The 19,291-nt window shown below is 37.4% G+C and overlaps 1 protein-coding gene across 3 annotated transcripts in view; it reads left to right on the top strand.

The window, feature by feature from the left end:
• Window positions 1-5,426: 5,426 nt before the first annotated feature.
• The window catches only part of LOC127807886 (probable methionine--tRNA ligase), a 29,746-nt gene continuing 15,881 nt past the window's right edge, over window positions 5,427-19,291 (top strand). For all 3 annotated transcript variants that reach the window (XM_052346077.1, XM_052346076.1, XM_052346078.1), the window contains exons 1-9: window positions 5,427-5,665; window positions 5,765-5,909; window positions 7,719-7,872; window positions 8,057-8,212; window positions 8,598-8,828; window positions 8,976-9,119; window positions 10,131-10,221; window positions 11,701-11,807; window positions 11,979-12,093. In XM_052346077.1, coding sequence (XP_052202037.1) covers window positions 5,533-5,665; window positions 5,765-5,909; window positions 7,719-7,872; window positions 8,057-8,212; window positions 8,598-8,828; window positions 8,976-9,119; window positions 10,131-10,221; window positions 11,701-11,807; window positions 11,979-12,093 — 1,276 coding nt within the window. In that variant the 5' untranslated portion in view covers window positions 5,427-5,532. The remainder of the gene's footprint in view (window positions 5,666-5,764; window positions 5,910-7,718; window positions 7,873-8,056; window positions 8,213-8,597; window positions 8,829-8,975; window positions 9,120-10,130; window positions 10,222-11,700; window positions 11,808-11,978; window positions 12,094-19,291) is intronic.

Here is a 19,291-nt window from a genome sequence, read left to right on the forward strand (position 1 = left end):
CATCTAATGGAAGACAATATGTCCCATCAACTAGCATCTATTTTTATACACCACTGCACAGAGAGAATCATCACCTCTCACATTAGATAGTTTTGCTCAATAGTAAATCCCCGATACTAATGCATAAGACAACTTTGTCGCTTACAATTAAATGATTAGATACACAATCGAAAGATAGTAATAAATCATTAATCCTCTCAGCTATGTGATATGTTACAAGCGTCACATTTAGTAGATATTCAACTAACACCTACCCACATGTCTACTATCTTCATCTCTTGTAATATGACATATGATTCACCATTCTTTACCATTAATATCTCGGACTAATTAAAAGTAGTAGTCCATGTGCTATTCCATAATCGATTAATTTTAGTCATCTTCAGAAGAATTTTATAAGTAGGAATACCGTTAAAAAATCATGTGATATACATATTTGTCACATATTCTTAACAACTTAAGAATAGAGATAATCATGATATTTAGGGATTTGTTCTTATAAAAATGAAGAGTTATGAATGAAGATATAACCATTTAAATAACAAGATTATATAATTAAGCCCAATACTCATACTAGATGTCATCTAAATTAGCATTAAGACACTAAAACTAATAGAAAGCCCCGTCACCCATTCTACATTGAAAATAATAAATAATGTAAAGGAGAAAAAAAGCAACTTAGAATCCAATACACACCAAGTTGGGACCACAAAGAATAAAACCCAAACAAAGTAAGTTTATAAAATATATCAAATAACAATCAAACACACACATGTAGGTTAAACACATTCAAAAAACAAAAAAAAAAAATTCCATGCATGTCATTTGCATTATTAGTAATTGAAGGAAATTAAACCATTTATCTTTGCTATTTTTAATTTTCTAAAACAGTAAAAACGTATTTACTTACCCATTTTCAAAAATGTCATTTCCAAAAAAAAAAAAAAAAAGTCACTAACGGTTTAGAATTCCACCAACCAGCACACTTCCAGCACTTTGAATTTTCTCATTCTTTTTTTAATGTTCTATCAAATTTGTTCTATCTTAAACCTCCATACTTACTTTATATATATACATTTTCCAAACAAACTAGTCATTAAAGAAGGAGTTAATATGAAATTTGAAATTCAAAAATTGTTAGGTTTTCTCAAATAACAAGAAGCAAAACAAGGAAATATGTCTAAAAATAATTCATATTTAATTTAAAATAAATTTATTTTTACATGAGAAATTAAGATTTGAAAATTAAAATATAAATTTTTGAGATAAAAATGATTAAAATAAGAAAACATGTCTAAAAGTAATTCTCGTTTAATTCAAAATAAATTTACTTTTTGCTTGAATATAAAATGCATTTATGAAGATATGAAAATTTAAATATAAATTTTTGAGACATAAATGATTAAAATAAGGAAACATATTTAAAAGTAATTCACCTTTAATTCAAAATAAATTTACTTTTTGCATGAATAAGAAATGTATTTACTAAGATATGAAAATTCAAAAATAAATTTTAGAAACATAAATGATTAAAATAAGAAAACATGTTTAAAGACAACCTATCTTTAATTCAAAATAAATTTATTTTTTATACCCACATTTAATTCAAAATAAATTTATTTATTTTTGCATGAGTAAAAAATACATTTGTATCATACAAATATTTTTGTTACTATCAAAATCTTATTTACTTACTCTTAAGCTTAATAGTTGATATCTATTATGTGATAACCCAAAATTTTTTGAATTTTTATTTACAACCAGCTGATAACTTAAAAGCATAGGCTGAGAATTTGCCCCATTATTATATAATAGCAGAAGCAAATTAAATATAAATATACATCTCAGGGGCATTTCTTTATATAAAAAAAAAATCGATCAATCCAATACAACATATACGCTATTAGAGTCCCTGATCACAACTCATGCCCCAAATATCTTTTCGGTTGGAATTGCCTTGTACACATAGAATCCAAATAAAAGAATAACATCGCCATAGTAACCATTCCCAAGCACCATTATTCTCAACCTAGAATGATGGTAAAATAAAGTGAGTCACAAGGCTCAGCAAGCATAACATAAGAGATATGGTAAGGCTATAAATAAATTTCTCACACTAAATACCACTCATCAAATGCCGTGATGGAAATCAAAGTGCCATGCCATGTATAACAACATGCAACCATCAACATAAATAAATAAATCAATGCACACAGTGGTGGTCATTGGGGCCCACATAAGAAATGCACAACCCGACACCTAAGTCCGCATACAAACCTGCCATTGCCATGACTGGCTAGCACACACCATATGGGCCTGAAGCCCTAGTATGAGTCATATGAGCCCACGACCCTGGCTAACAAAGATAGATAAGCCTGCGGCCCTGCCTAGCAAAGATATATGAGCCCACGGCCCTAGCTAGCAAAGATATATGAGCCCATGACCTTGGCTAGCATAAATAAATGAGCTCGAGGCCCGGACTAGCATAAATATACAATATCGTAACCATGCTATGCAACAAGTAATAAATGTAATGGCTTTTGTAGCATTAACATGATGACCAGGTCTCTATAGGCCAAGCATTAGGCCATGCTACGCCCACGTAGGAATTCACACAAGCGAATGCTTTAAGTGCATATACTCGCCTAACATACACAAGTCAGCACTCAGCAGGCCAACTGTGTCATGCCAATGCTTACACCCCCAACACATACAAGCATGATCCCTAATGAATATAAGCCCAATCTCATGCACTGCAATGCTATGCAATATGTCACATAATGGCAAAGTCGGTCGACAGTGACCAGGCACCGGTCGATAATCTGTGACTAAGGATCAACTAGTCAACGACCATCCCAGGCCCGGTCAACGGTTCGCTTTCGTGTCATAAAATGGTCAACACGTCACCCCACAGGTCAACAACTCATGCCTCTATTTATTAAGACTCTCACTTGTGGGAAACCATAACCACAACCAAATCCCGCTAATCCTCTATGAACCTAGTCCTAGATCAGGTTCGATATCATTCTCAAAGAAGTAGGGACGTTACAATACCTCGTAGACTCACAACAAATAAAACCCCAATAAGTCTCATATTTAATTTAAATTAATTCATGCTAATAAAATTCTCGATTTGTATAATTAATAAGCGAAATCGAATCAAATTAAGGAAATGCGTGAGATTCATAAAATAGAAAGAGCTCACAAAAGAATAAGGGAGATTGCCTCGATTTAGCAGATTTCAACGTTTTTAAGCTCGCACGCCACCAAATTAATACACACTGTAAAATAATATAACTTCTCAAAATTAACAGAATCACACCCAAAATTAAATTTAATCGTATATAATTATTGATGCTTATTTCTTCACTCACCTAGTTAATTAAACTTAAATTAAACCAAGTTTAATCTTGAATTTCTTCTCAAAATGGCCTATGCGCGCTGCTTCTTTTTCTCCCTATCTTCCCCTCGGTTGCTGCTAATTTTCCCCCGATTTCTCACACTGTTTGTAGCTTAAAAATGGCAAAAGAATGGGCCACCAGCGGCTGCCGCGCGGCAGCCCAACTAGTGCCACCGCCTAGCCCCAAAGTGATGTCGTTTTGGAGCTAGGCTGCTAATTAAAATCAACATTTCTCCCCAGCCGCGCACCTGCTCCTAGCCCAACTCGAACCCGCGTCCCAGCCTTTCTCCTTGCGCGCGCATGCCAGTCGCTCCAACTTCTCCTTCAACTCATAGGTGCACTCATTTAAACTTTAAAGTAATCTCACACAATTTCTAGAAATTACATTTAAACCCCACTACTTCCAGAACTTCTCACATACATCCCATATAATAATAACTGTTATACCTCGAATTTCCAATAATTACTTACCTATTTCTTCAACACACGTAATGATTAATATTTCTCTTAAATTCACAAATATTTGATAATCACCTTATACGCAATAATTAATAATTATCAATTGTCTACTAAATTATTGAATTCTAATAAATTAAAAATCACTTCAAAAACATAATTTAATAGTTATTAACTACTCCCAAATTATCAAGATATTACATATTAAATTATATAAGATCAAATTTGCAATGTGCTTAAAAGTGACAATGTAAGTAAATCTTTACCTTCTCTCTCTTCTCGAATTATTAACCTTCACTTTCTTGGTTTGAAATACTCTACTATGTCTTTCTTATCAATAAATCATTTTTGTTAAAAAGATTTGCTTAATTAGTAAAAAAGAATTAAATAAACAATTATAAATGTAAAATAATTTTTTATAACTCTTTTTTTCTCTAGTTCAAATTTACCGATAGGGTTCAGTAGCTTTTATTGTTTAATTTTATTATTGCAATTTAAAGTAATTATAAATTAAAACATTTTTTTAAAACTATAACACATATTTTCATCTAAAGAATAAAATATTACATATATTTAGTTTATATATAAGGATTTAGAAATTATTTCTTATAATTTAAAATATATATTTCTGTTTTTCACTTATTCTTGTAATAATTTAATTATATATTTAATGTTTCAATTATATATTTTGATTAGAAAATATATTCTTATAATTTTAAAAAAATAGTTTTGTAATTAGGAAAATAATGTTTAATTAGAAAATATGTTTTGTGAGATGGAGGACAAAGCAAGAAGGATGAGAGCGAGATTATCAATAAAAATGTCAATTATATAAATAATAGAGGTAGGGGTAATTTTTGTAATTATAGAAATATTGGAGGTATTTTTTGTAATTATGCAAAAGTTCATGGGCACATTATAGTAATTGATTTGATTTTCTTGGGATTACAGCTCTTGTGTTATCTCCCGTTACTCACGATCTCGATTTCAATAGATGAGATAAATTACAAGCGGTCTTTTGTTTCTTGTCTAAGTCGAGTATAGAACTCGTGATCTACTGATATTAATCCCAGCATATCACTTACTAGTCACTTGACTTATGTCTTGGGGCTTGATTTGATTTTCTTAATAAATAAGAATACGTAAGTTGGTTTATTTATTTATTTTTGTATGACTCAGGTAATTCAAACTTTGTCCACCTAATTCTGAAGGAGATTGACTTTTCTTTCTAATTCGAACTCTGAGTAAATTGAATATGATCACAAATTTATACATTCTCAAATAAACACAGAGTTAAGTCACACTAAATGAAATATTTATGTTTCCAACAAAACTTAATTACCCATCACTTTTAAGAAAATTTAAAAATTTTACTACTTGCGCTGTGCCGTAAGAACGTAAGTTGGTTTATTTGATAATAGTCTGTGTGCGTGTGTGTTCATTTGATGGGTGAAAATGCTAAATGAAGTAAAATGTGGTGGTAATTTGGATCCAACAAGAAGGGTAATAAGGGAAAGATGAATATAAGCTACAGAAAGGCGCTTGCCCTAATTCCAATTTTATTAATGTTAATGTCAAATGTTGAAGTTGGAAGAGGCGCTTTCTCTTTTTCTGTCTCCTCCTCACGTCACCAAGGAAGGAAGCAGCAGCCAAGGAATCACTGAACATCGGCGACGATGGCCGACCTCTCCGGCAGCGATAGTGATCGGAAGGCCGTGAAGCTTCCGGTCGAAGGCAACCGAAACATCCTCATCACCAGCGCCTTGCCTTATGTCAACAACGTCCCTCATCTCGGCAACATCATCGGCTGTGAGTAATAGACGCTATCTTAGGCTCCTGATTCTGATTTTGATTTGGATGTTGTTAATTATTCTGTGCCTGTTTCTGCTGGTGGCGGTGGATGGGCAGGCGTCTTGAGTGCTGATGTTTTCGCCCGGTATTGCCGCCTTCGCGGCTACAACACCATTTACATATGCGGGACTGATGAGTATGGCACAGCCACTGAGACCAAGGCCATGGAGGATAATTCCACGCCTCAGCAGATATGCGACAAGTATGTATTTCTGTTTATGCCCAAGAAGGGAGAGAAAAAAGAGAAAATCATTTATTTCTTTGGAAATGCCATCACTGTTTTTGTTTCTTTGTGATTGGACTGTGGGAATTAACGAGAAGATATTATGGATAACGTGATTTAAGTATCTATGGCATAATTGGAGGATGTGTATTACTCAATTGCCCAAAATTTAGAGACTGGCTAAGTATTCTTTTAAATATTTTCTGTAACTGAGTGCCCATAAAATTAGAAACTAAAATGCCTCAGTGGACTGACTTGGCATGATCTCTCGGTACGACTTCTTTATTTCTCTTAAAACCCTTCCGCATATTTGGTTTGCGCTTCTGACTGAGGATGGTAAATTCTTTGTTGAGCATCCATAATTGGTTCTTCAGTCTGCCTTGTTTGTACGGTGTCTTCACATCTGTTACTAAGTTCTACTTTGAGTGTTTGTCATCTTTGATTACGTGCATGCTGCATGATATCTTCCCATGATATTGGCCTTTGTCTTAATTGATTGGACGCCTAGGCAGGTTTTCGGGACTCTGGACTTAGCACAAGAGAGCCTGTGAATACTATGTCCGCATCCTTTGTATTATCAATTATGTCCAAACCACATCAACTTAGAATCAGATATGTTAATGCTATTCAAAATTTAGCAACTCCTTGATTTGCCTCGAATCATTTCCTATTCCCTCAGGAGTGGAAAATGGTTAGTAATTGCATGGAGAATTTAGTGGCATAGAGAACTCAGAACTGGACTTGTTGAGGAGATGGTTGAAAGCAGTTTTCATGAGATTTATTGCTTGATACCATTCTGTTGTTTTCAATTGAAATGTTCCGTATAGAAGTAATTGCTGGAAAATATGATTTCTGGAGTGCTGTCCAGGATAGCTTCTCTTGGTGCCTGCCCTCTCTATGTGGTTGGTCAAAGACTTAATGTTACCTATTTGGCCTTCCATCCTCTACTGACTTGGGATATGGTATTTCCCGTCATCCAATCACATGATACCCTCATCACGTTGGCTGCCCCTGAGAGTGGATGGTGGGTCACCTTGGCATGAGTCTCTCTCAACTATTTGTCTTTAATGTGGGCTCACAATGATAATGGAGGAATAACACTTTGTGTCCCGTTTTGGAACCACTGTGTCACAAGTTCATATCCTAAAAGCAATTTTTTGAAGACCTGGTTGACCCAATAGCACTCCATGCTTGATCAATTTGAAATGTGACATACAGTTCTAAACCATCTAGGATTTTGAAGACTTGGAAGCCTGGATTTTGAAGATTTGACCTTGTGGTGCCTACCTGTCCCTCCATTCCTGCTATAGGTGCAACAGGTTGGCAAGAAGCGAATGTTCTGTTCATGTGCAGTCCTTACATGGTGCCAGGTTCAATATTGGTCATTGTTTGGGTGATTTTGATGGATTTAAGTTGTTTGAGTTGTGAAGGTATATTATTTGCTGTCCCGAGGATTTTGCTCCTATATTTGTGTTTATTTCTACCATTTTCTATGTGCATTGATTCCCTTATTATTAATAGTTTATTTTTTACTGAACAAAAAATTACCAAAAAGAGAAAAATGAAGAGATGGAGAATACCAAATGCCTTTAAAGCATAACAGCACCAGTCTTTTCACTATCTGGACTATTTGTCACCATAGTTCTAGAGATGGCTTATTAATCTCTGCCACTGGATGATGTTAATCATGTTATAATGCCGCTTACAAATATATAACCCATCCATTATTAATCAACGCAGAGAAATACACATATACATGTCCATCTCATTTTTGTGGCGTTTGCACAGGTACCACGCAATTCATAAGGAGGTCTATAAATGGTTTAACATAAGTTTTGATGAATTTGGACGCACATCATCTCCACAGCAGACTGAAGTTTGCCAGGCCATTTTCAAGAAACTTTTGGATAACAATTGGCTTTCTGAGAACACAATGCAGCAGGTTTGAGCTCCTTTGATGTTACATTGTCATTCTTTGATTACATGGTGATTTGGTATCTGGAAACCTGTTGGGCATCCTTGTTTTGTTTCTAATTGTTCAATTAGTTGATGTAAGCTTATCGCCCTAGCAATCTATTCAAATCATATTTTTGACCTAATTTCATTGGATTATGTTTATGATGCAGTTGTACTGTGATACATGTAAGAGGTTCTTAGCTGACCGACTTGTAGAAGGCACATGCCCGACGCCGGGTTGTAATTATGATTCTGCACGTGGTGATCAATGTGAAAAGTGTGGAAAACTTTTAAATCCGACAGAACTACAAGATCCCAGATGCAAAGTAAGTTCATCTCTTTCTCTATGTTTGATTTTTCTATTGCCATCCCTTACTAGAAAATGCAGTCCCATTGGAGTTCTTCACTCAACGTAGCACTAATTGGTGGGGATGTCAAACCCCTCCTTACGAAAGCAAAAAGGGGAAAAAAAGGCTCGGAATTCAGAGACTCCTGCAGGATTCTCAAAAAACATGAAATCTGAGTATGCTTGTTTTGCATTTTCAGTCCCTGTTTGGAACAATCCATATGCACTTAGAAATGTAGGGATGTAGCAATTTGAGTATGAATATCATGTAGTTATTACTTATGAAATGTAAAGTAGAAAATAATAGCCATTACTTTCTACCTTAATATTTCTTGTAAGTAATGCTTGATCTTGTTTGTAAGCAGGTTTGTCAAAACAAACCTCGCATCCGTGATACAAACCACTTGTTTCTGGAGTTGCCTTTGTTGAAGGATAAACTAGAGGAGTACATACAACAGATGTCAGTAGCTGGGTCTTGGAGCCAGAATGCTATCCAATCAACATATGCATGGCTAAAAGAAGGACTAAAACCTCGATGCATTACACGAGATTTGAAGTGGGGAGTTCCTGTTCCACATGAGAAATTCAAGGACAAGGTTAATAAATATCCTGTGAACTATAATAGTTAGTATCTTTTCGATTGTTGTTACACATATTTGTCAAATGAGAAGCATTTAAGAGATTATAAGTGGTTTCTTAGTTTTCAAAAATGATCACATTTTTTCTGAAAATATGATGATTAGGTTTTCTATGTATGGTTTGATGCACCGATCGGATATGTCTCAATTACATCATGCTATACATCTGAGTGGGAGAAGTGGTGGAAGAATCCTGAAAATGTGGAGCTCTATCAGTTTATGGGCAAGGATAATGTGCCTTTCCACACTGTAAGTATATTTTTATCATGTTCCATCTTCAACGATTTGAGATTCATTTATTTCTATTGAGACAAGAAAGTCAACACCCACACCTTGAGAAAGCAGATGGCTGTTGCTTTTTATTGTCATATGTTTGTGATTATTGATTTGGGATTTGTGCTTATATACCACATGGCATGATTACTGCCATATATTCTGTTGTTTTTGTTAGATAGCTTGCATGTGCATTTAAATAAATAATGGTTGAATGCCAAAATTACACATTGGCAATTCTTCCCTCTCCCCAAAACCCTCCCGCGGGGGGGAAAACAATGGTGATAGAAATGGAAAGGTAATAAGGGTTGGAATGCTAAAATTACACATTGGCAATTATTCCCTCTCCCCAATTTTTTTTTTTCGGGGGGGCGGAGTGTGGTGGAAAGAAAAAGAAAACAATGGTGATAGAAATGGAAAGGTAATCAATATTATAATTCATTGATAATGGACTCTTGGCTTGGTGGTGATGTTCTTTTGTGGAAAAAGGATTTTCTCCCATTTGGATGAAGACATGTAATAGAGCTATTGGATAGGATTAATAGTTTTGTTGTTGTTACATATAAGAGCATTGCCATTGCATCAGCCTTGACTTCCAGAGGGAAGAATGAGTCCTAATAATTTTTACGTTTGTTAGTCATGGTGTTCAGTCAGTCCAGTGTTGCAGGCAAGGGGAATTATTGATGGTTCCAGTTTTCGAGACTTTTGTTTTCTATGGAAAGAAATAATGTCAAAAAACTAGAGCACAGAATCAAATTGTGGCTGTTAAGTGGTTCTCTAGTTTGTTTGTAGGAATGACCTAAAGTGCCTAAAAAGATTTTGACGGTTGACTGATGGGACCTAACAGGTTAATATTATGCATATGAAACTGGGTAACTCTGGTCAGACTCACATGTAGACCACAGGGTAGTTTAATTATTTGTGTGGGCTTCATTGGGATTATTATGGCTCAAGATTTGAAAATTTTCTGTTAATAATTTTTTCCAGGTTATGTTCCCATCCACTCTTCTTGGAACTGGTGAAAAGTGGACTATGATGAAAACGATTAGTGTTACTGAATATTTGAACTACGAGGCAGGTCAGTTAGATTGAGAATTTTTGTTAACTTGCTGGAGTATTTTGTTACTTTGAATTGCTGAACAACAAATGTGTTAAAATACCGCACAGCTCTCTATGACACTCGCACTTAGGATCTTTAGACTTCCAACCAAGAATTACTCAAAATACAAGAACAGAATCTGGAAACACCCAATGCAAGAGATTAAGCACCGAAACAGTAAGCAATCACACACACAAGACACCAGATTTTATCCTGGTTCAGTCTTCTAATGAAGACCTACATCCAGACTGTCTTGAGGCGCCATTTTCCACTATCTTGAATGAAGAACTAGAGGACCTACATGCACTAACACTCTCCCACAGCCTTATACCCAGAACTGAATAGAGTTTCCCTACCCAATAATACAAAGATATACCCTCTCTGATCTCAAGTATAACCTTGCGCTGATCTCAAGTATAACCTTGCGCATACTCCTCTCACCTTCTTGCTACAAGACAGCATAATGAAATCCCTCTCACCCGACCTCTATTTATACACCATAGAGGCGGTAAACAGAAAGCTAACTAAACCGGTAGTTAAAACCAACTAATTGGTCTCAAATTGCTAACTAACCCTTCTAGAATAACACAAATGATATATGAATGCTAACAGCAAAAGAAATACATCCTCCCGAGATTACCCAAAGCTAATCTCAGTGTTATTAAAGGCGCGCCTAGGCACAAGGCGCGCCTAGGCACAAGGCGCACCTTGGGCTCCTGAAAGTCTTCCAGGTGGGCACAGACCAAAAGGCGCGCCTCAAGCATGCCTCAGCCCGAGGCGCCTTAGGCAAAGGCGCCTTGGGTTTTTTAGTTGTTTTTCATGCTTTTTATTTCACTGTTTGTTACTTTATTTAATTTTTTACTTTTTTGGGTTTAAATTTATTGATTCAACTACAAATTTGACAATAAGTAAAAAGGCTACTACTTCAAATGTTCCAATTGAATTTGAACTAGATGAAGATGGATAGGGAGAATTGAACAAATTCAAGGCATGCAATAACAAAATGCAACATTAAGTCACCAAAACAAAGAAAGATGCAAATTCAAGTCTAGCATATTACCTACCAAAAAAATGTATGAAACTATCATCACACTTCTAAACCATAGAAATCATCCAACAAGAGGAGTAGATGACGTCGAAGAAGATATTAGAGATGATACTTCTAATGATGAAAATATAGAAATATTTGGTCTTTAGAGTGGTTTTTTTTATATCATGCTTGTTAAAATATTATTAGAAGTTAGGACCTATTTTATACCTTTTTTTTCAACTATATTTTTATTAACTCGTGCGTCGCCTTGCGCCTCAGGCTCTAAGAATCTTGTGCGCCTTGCACCTTTAATAACACTGGCTAATCTAATACAAGTGATTACCACAAAATGAGATCTCTTCACATGAATCTGTAATGTCTTGGTTCTTCTTGTGTACTTTGTTGTCATTTTGGATTGGTCTAAGCAGGGAAGTTCTCAAAGAGCAAGGGCATTGGTGTTTTTGGGAATGATGCAAAAGATACAAACATTCCTGTGGAAGTATGGAGATATTACTTGTTAACTAATAGGCCAGAGGTTGTACTCTTTTTATATTATCAGTAATTATATGCTGTAATTTGTCTACCCTGCAAATCCTTAAAAAGCACCCCCCCCCCCCCCCAAAAAAAAAAAAAAAAAAAAAAAAAGAAAAAAAAAAGAGGGGACTATTATTGGGAATGCTAATTCTTATATGATTGTGATAATTAGGTATCAGATACATTATTTACCTGGTTGGATTTGCAAGCAAAACTAAACAGCGAATTGCTGAATAATTTGGGCAACTTCATCAATCGAGTCTTGAGCTTCATTGCTAAGGATCCAGGTAACTTGTTTGTTGAATGAAGCCTCCAGTCCTGGCAAATTTCTATTTAATATTATCGACTTTTAACTGGTGTTAATAGTTTTGCTGTTTCCTCATTACTCACATACACAACAAGTTTAGCAGATTGTGAAGTGTTAAATGAACAGTTCAATATGATATGAGAATTCATTCCCTTGTTTGACATGGTATCTTTTTTCTCTGATTTGACTTTTCTTCCTATCTTGCTGAAGATGAAAATTTATGTCAGTTGTTTATCTTGGGTAGGTTCCTATCCAAACCCCTCCAATTAGGAGTTCTACTGTCTAAGCCTGTGCTGACCCTGAGATATCCAAAGTATGAGGAGAAATATTTATTTTGATGTATTCCGATTCCTTGATGTAATTTTGGGTTTAATCCAGGTTAAGTTAGTGTCAATTTTACTATCCCCTATTTTTTCTTCAAGCAACAGGTTAGAAGGGTTCTAGAGAAATTTCTTTTGGGGCAATAAGAGACGAACTTAGGCATTGTTTATGAATTGGAGTAAAATGTCAGAAGCTTGAACTTCACAACAAAGCTTTACTAGGAAAATGGTTTTGGAGATTCACTGTGTTGAATGTATTAGTTTTTAGAGTAAGCTGATTGCCAGTTTTTCTAGGTGTGGCCAGTGGGGTGGGGGAGGGGGGTTTCGTATATTGTCATATAGGTAGCCATAGGGGTCTTGCCATTGTGGATTCGCGGAGGGACATTTTTTGGAGTGTGGAATGTTTCCATTCGTTACATTGCTTTTAATGTTGGGGATGAATTTAGATTGAAATCTTGGCTTGATAGTTGGTGTGGTGATCGTCATCTAAGGTGTTTTTGACCTTTCAAGTTAGCAAGAGATAGAGATGCAGGTAAAGTTCTCTCTCTCTTTGATGCAAGGGGCATTGTTTGGTCATTGCCATTTAAGCGAAATCCCCAGGATTGAGAAGTTGACTACATGTCCGCATTTTTTTATTACTTAATGTAATGCCCTGTTCCCACTTACGGGTGTTACTCGTGAACAATTACCCGAATTGTCCACCTGCCCGGTCTTTTGATGAAGGGCGGACCATGTTTCAAGAAGAAACGCCCTAGGTGGGAACTAGGCTCGTCCTTCCCTTCTCTTAAAACCCCAGGATTTACTAGCAGAATTGGGCTTTAAACCACACCGCTTTTGGTTTAAAAGAAATCTCGCGAAGACGCCCAATCATTATTTTCTCATTTGAATTTAATTCTTTTCCGACCAAGAATTTTTTACCGGGCTCCAAAAATCACCATTTAAACCAATCCATTGATGGATCACCAATTTTGGAGGAAAACTCATCATTTTCAAATTTCGGCATTAATCTCCAAAATGCCCGAAAAATCCCTTTATTTTGAAAATTCCTCCGGGACCCAAATTCAATTAAGAAATGCCCCAAAATTCCCCAATTTTTCCAATTTTTTTAAAAAATTGGCTGGCGGGGCTTGCTGGCCCGCACGGGGCCTCGCTGGCTGGCCGTGCATGCCGCGCGCGGCAGCCTGCGTGCTCGCTTGTGCGCGCGGCCACTCGCGCGTGGCCGCCTGTGCGCGCGGCTGCTTGCGCGTGTGGCCTCCCGCGCCCGCGCCCGCGCGGCTGGCTGCTCCTTCACTTCTATTCTTTTTTTTTTTCTCTTCTTCTTGGGCCTCCTAACCCAAAATTTTCAGAAATTAAAATGAATAAATAAACTTCATTTTCCTTCAAATTTTAGCCTCTATTTCTCCAAATTCAAGGCTTAAATCATGCTCTTGATGTTTCCATAACATACATCAACCATCGACAAATTTGCAACAAAGCTTACAAGAAAATATCAATCTTCTTCTTCTACAAGGCTTACACAATAAAGTGGAAAATATTACATCTAACCTCATTTATGGAGGTTCATACACATGAAACCAAAATGAAACATAATTTATTTTACATTTCAACCAAAATACATAGCCATTTCCCTCCCATTTCACCTTTCCCTTGAGGCTTCCAACACCTACAAAGAGGTTCAACAAACCTCATGAGCTCAAAAGCTCAGTAAGGGTGCATATGCAAAGTAAATATAAGCATAACAAGTCTATGTAATGCAAATGCATGCAAGCATGGTTAGGTTATTCCATCCTCACAACCCAACATGGTTTGAGGCATCAACCCACCATTTCTTTCCCACCCCATGGCCATAGGTCTCATGAACAAATAAACCATGCAAAGAAATACATAAAAGTTTATGCAACCTACTTACAATGCAATGCAAGGCCTCCTCCACATGGGGCCATCCCTTACCTCATTCTTGAATATTTAAATCTTTATTTCAAGAGAGCTTCCATCTTCATCTTCTTCCATCTAAGATGACATTCCAACTTGTCACTCACTTTGCATACAAGAATACCAAATAGAGAAGAAGAAGAATGGAACATACCTTGATTTGATCTTCATTTCTTCTCCATTCTTTCCTTTCTTCTTCATTTCTTTCATCTTCTCCCTTTCTTCTTTCTTTCATTCTCTCTACAAATGGCCAAAAGGGAGACAAGTCTTCCACACTTGCCATTTTATACTATCCTTTCCCATTTTCAAGAATGGATCTCCACCATCCATTCAAAGCACAATCCATGTGCTTAAGGAGAATTAAATCTCCACCACTCATTTCAAGTAAACAAGTTTCCTCTCTTGGAGAAAACACAATCCATGCTCTTCATCTTGATTAATCTCATCCATTAGATTATTTTACCTTCTCAAGATTTAAGCATAACCATTGGATCACTTGGACATTTCTTTTTCTTTCTCATTTACTTTAATGAGACAATTATATGTCATTTTCAAGACTTAATCCAAGCCATTAGATATATTTCACCCTTTTCAAGACTTGATTCTAACCCTTGGATCACTTGGAGATTTCTATTTATTTCTCATTTAAATAAATCCTCCCATTTTCACTCATAAATGAGTGACTAATTTTCATTTCTTTCCCATTTAAATTAATGGGACTAATTTCACATCCATCACACTTGAGAGACATAATTCTCTCATTTTTCATTTATATAAATCACCATATTTTCAAGCATTAGTGGGTGACCATTTTCCCATTTTCCATTCCATTTATTTAATTCACCATAATTTCAAACATTAATGGTGATTATTTTCCCATTTCATTTGGATTTTCTTTAATCCAACACCATAATGTCTCTCATTAAATGCTTGAAAGACCAATTATCCTTTCTTTTTGCATTTAATTAAATCTCCCATTTATACTTGAACCACAAAATGCCAAGTGTCACAACATGACACTAACCTTGGCTTCCAAGTTTAATCTCATCTCTCCAAGTGGCATTACCACATTAATTCACAACTTAGGGAAAATATAATTATTCTCCTCAAATAATTTAATATCCACCATTTTCCCTATTTTCAAAATTAAATTTCCTTTATGAAATTAAATTCCAAATTTCCCAAATACTCTTTGTGAATTTATTAATCCCATATATCTCTCATAAATACCAAATTGAGATTTTTATTCACTTACACACTTAATTCCACATAGGAATTATTTTTAATTTATCAAAATACCCTTTATTGGATTTCTCTATCCAAATTACCAAAATACCCCTCTCATAGGGCAGCCTCAATCTCAAGGATCCAACACCTTCTCAAGGGCATTTTTGGAATTTTCTCACTTTCTTTCTCATTCTTTTAACACCTGTAACACCGGGTGTTACACTTAATGACCAACCATTAGTTGAACAAGGGGATGGTAGTTTGCAATGGTGCCTATTAAGTGGAGAAACTTTTAAGCTTTTATCCATCCTTGAAAGTAAGTGGCTTCCCCCTTGCAATGGTGCCTATTGTAGCAGACTGGTGTTTCATGTGGGGGGGAGGGGGGATATGGTTGATCATTTATTATTATATTCTTTGGTGGCTTGCCAATTGTGAGATTTTGTGCCTATTGTAGCAGACTGGTGTTTCATGTGCCGGGGGGGAGGGGGGATATGGTTGATCATTTATTATTATATTCTTTGGTGGCTTGCCAATTGTGAGATTTTGTTCTTGGAGTCTTTGGTGTTACTGTCATGATCCACGTAGCAAGGAGAGGGAGATAGAGTAATTAAATGTATTAGGCAGGGAGAAATAGCTATTAGCAATATAGACAGTAGTATATGCTGTAAGGGGGATACAAGTTTGTTGCTGCTTAGGCGGGTTGTACATTCCCTAGCTGTATGCGGTTAGCCGCACATGGGCAAGGAATCCAGCTATATATTCAGCTGCTCCTTGCCACGAATGGGTATGAAATGATTTTAACAGAATTTTGACATTCTCTCCCTCATTCTCTGTCTCTCTCTCTGTTCGTTCTCTCTTTCTCCCTAATTTCTCTCCCTATCTGTATTCTTTCTCCTTCGAACAGTCCACTGGACGAAGGAATTCTAACCAAGGTCCCCGAGAGCTGACATTTTGGTATTAGAGCTCGACTTGGGCAACGAACGGAGCTGTAGTTACCCTCACCATGGCGGATGGAACGAGAATGAAACAAATGGAAAACCAACTACAGCAAGTGGCGACATCCATGGCGGACATGCAGACCAGAATGGGTACACTCGAATCCTCAGTAGGAGCGGGAGTGGATAATCGAATTACCCAAGCCATGGAGAGGTGGCGAGAAGAAAATCGGGAGCAGAGTGCTTTGTTGAGGGGACAACTGATGGAGCAGATGCAACAATTCGTGAGAATGTTCGCATCGCAACAACCAGTGAGACTTTCAACAGAGTTTCCTCCCAGGGATAGAACGAAGCCAATCCTTCCTGGGGTAGGAATGGAGCCTCCGCATGCTGGGGTGTCGGAATTTGAATTAGAACCGGAGATGATGGAAGAGAGCCTGATGGGAAGAGGACTGGGAGTTCAAGCTCATCGGAATCAGCCGAACTTCCTGGTGCCAAAATTAGACATCCCACTATTCGATGGGGAGAATCCGAGATGGTGGACCATGAGGTGTGAACGAATGTTCGCACTATACCAAGTTCAGGAACAGCAGAAGGTCATCCTGGCATCCGCCTACTTGAATGAAGCGGGGGATGCCTGGTACCAAGGATGGCTTGCATCCAAAGAAGGGAGTCCGTGGAATGTATTCGCAAGAGACCTCTGTATGAGGTTTGGAGACAAGAGTTTGAGGGACGTGATCGAGGAATTTAACAAGCTCAAACAAGAAGGAACGGTGTAGGCCTATCAGCTCAAGTTTGAGGAGCTGTGGTCGTTGATGTCATGCACCAACCCCACTTGACAGAAGAGTATTTTGTGTCGAGTTTTATTAGTGGGTTAGGAGATGAGGTGCGACCGATGGTTAAAATGATGCAACCGGGGACAGTGGAGCAGGCTGCTGACAGTGCAAGGCTGCAAGAGATGACGATTGAAGCGCTGATGAGAAAACAAAGAAACCAAGTTAAGGGGGTCATCACCGGAGGATGGCAGGCGGGAAACAGAGCTGCTGGAAGGGATACGGGACAAGGAGGCAAAGGGGTCTTGGCTTTGCCTTCAATAGTTCCAAATCCTGCTAAGGGGGGACGATTGATGGAGCAAAGGCGCCAGGCGGGACTCTGCTACAAATGTGGAGATAAATATTTTTTTGGGCATAAGTGTAAAAGGCAGCTGTTAATATTAGAAGCAGAGGAGGATGAAGAAGAAGGGGTAGATGGGACTCCAGAAGCGGATGAAGAAGACAAAGGGGAGATTTCTCTACACGCCCTTAAAGGGTCAATCAGCAGTAAGATAATTAAGGTGGAGGGAAGAACCCGTGATGCTCAGGTCATGGTACTTATAGACAGTGGGAGCACCCACAGCTTCTTGGATGAGACTATGGCCCGAAAGTTAGAATGTGAGATCTCCAACTCTCCCCTTCTTTCAGTAACAGTAGCTAATGGAAATAAAGTTGTGAGTCAGTCCTCCTGTGTGGGGTTTTGCTGGGAAATGAACGATGAAGAATTTGTGGCAGACTTGAGGCTATTGAAGTTGGGGGGTTGTGATGTGGTGCTTGGTGTAGATTGGATGAAGGGGGTCAGCCCTATCAGTTTCGATTTCAATAAAATGGAGGTAACTTTTGAGAAGAATGGGAAGAAAAAGACCCTAACAGGTAGCCAAGAGTTAGGGGTGTGTAAGATGATTTCCGGGAAGAGGTTGCAAAGGATGTTTAAAAACAAACTTTACCAGGTGGCCCAGCTTTTCTCTATACGTGCCATAGAACTCACACAAGAACAAGGAGTGCAGGAAGGGGAGTTGACAATGGCTGTGAACAGCAGCTCACATGAGCCCTAGAAGGTACAAGAACTCGACTCTCTTAACATGCTCTTAATTGAATTTAGGGACCTCTTCTTTGAGCCAACTACTTTGCCACCCAAAAGATCACTTGACCACACCATTAACTTAAACCCAAATGCCGAGCCTGTTAACCTAAGGTCTTACCGCTACCAACCTAGACAGAAAACTGAAATAGAAAAACTCATCAAGGATATGTTACAAAGATTCATCATACAACCCAGCCATAGCCCATTCGCATCTCCTGTATTACTTGTCAAAAAGAAGGATGGTTCATGGCGGTTTTGTATTGATTACTGCCAACTTAACGCCATGACCATTAAGGACAAGTTTCCCATACCAATTGTTGAAGATCTGCTTGATGAGTTAAAAGATGCTTCTGTTTTCACCAAACTCAACTTAAGATCCGGCTATCATCAAATTAGGATGAGGCCGGAAGACATCCCTAAAACAGCTTTCAAAACCCACCAAGGGCATTATGAATTCATAGTAATGCCATTTGGCCTCACCAATGCCCTCGCAACTTTCCAAGCCTTAATGAACCAGATTTTTGAACCATATTTACGCAAATTCATATTGGTTTTCTTTGATGACATTTTGATCTACAGCCCCACTTTTGCCCAACACTTAACCCACCTTAAAACTACCCTTGAGGTCCTTAGGTTCAATAAATTGTATGTTAAAGAGTCGAAGTGTGCCTTTGCACAAAAGCAGGTGGAATACCTTGGGCATATTATATCAAAAACAGGTGTGAGTACTGACCCTAGCAAGGTGGCAGCCATGGTTGCTTGGCCCAGGCCTCAGAATGTCAAGGGGCTAAGGGGATTTTTGGGTTTAACCAGCTACTATCGACGGTTTGTAAAGGACTACTGTGTGATCAGCCGGCCACTCACCAAT

This window comes from Diospyros lotus, chromosome 8, assembly GCF_014633365.1.
Source record: "Diospyros lotus cultivar Yz01 chromosome 8, ASM1463336v1, whole genome shotgun sequence".
NCBI classification, from domain to species: domain Eukaryota; kingdom Viridiplantae; phylum Streptophyta; class Magnoliopsida; order Ericales; family Ebenaceae; genus Diospyros; species Diospyros lotus.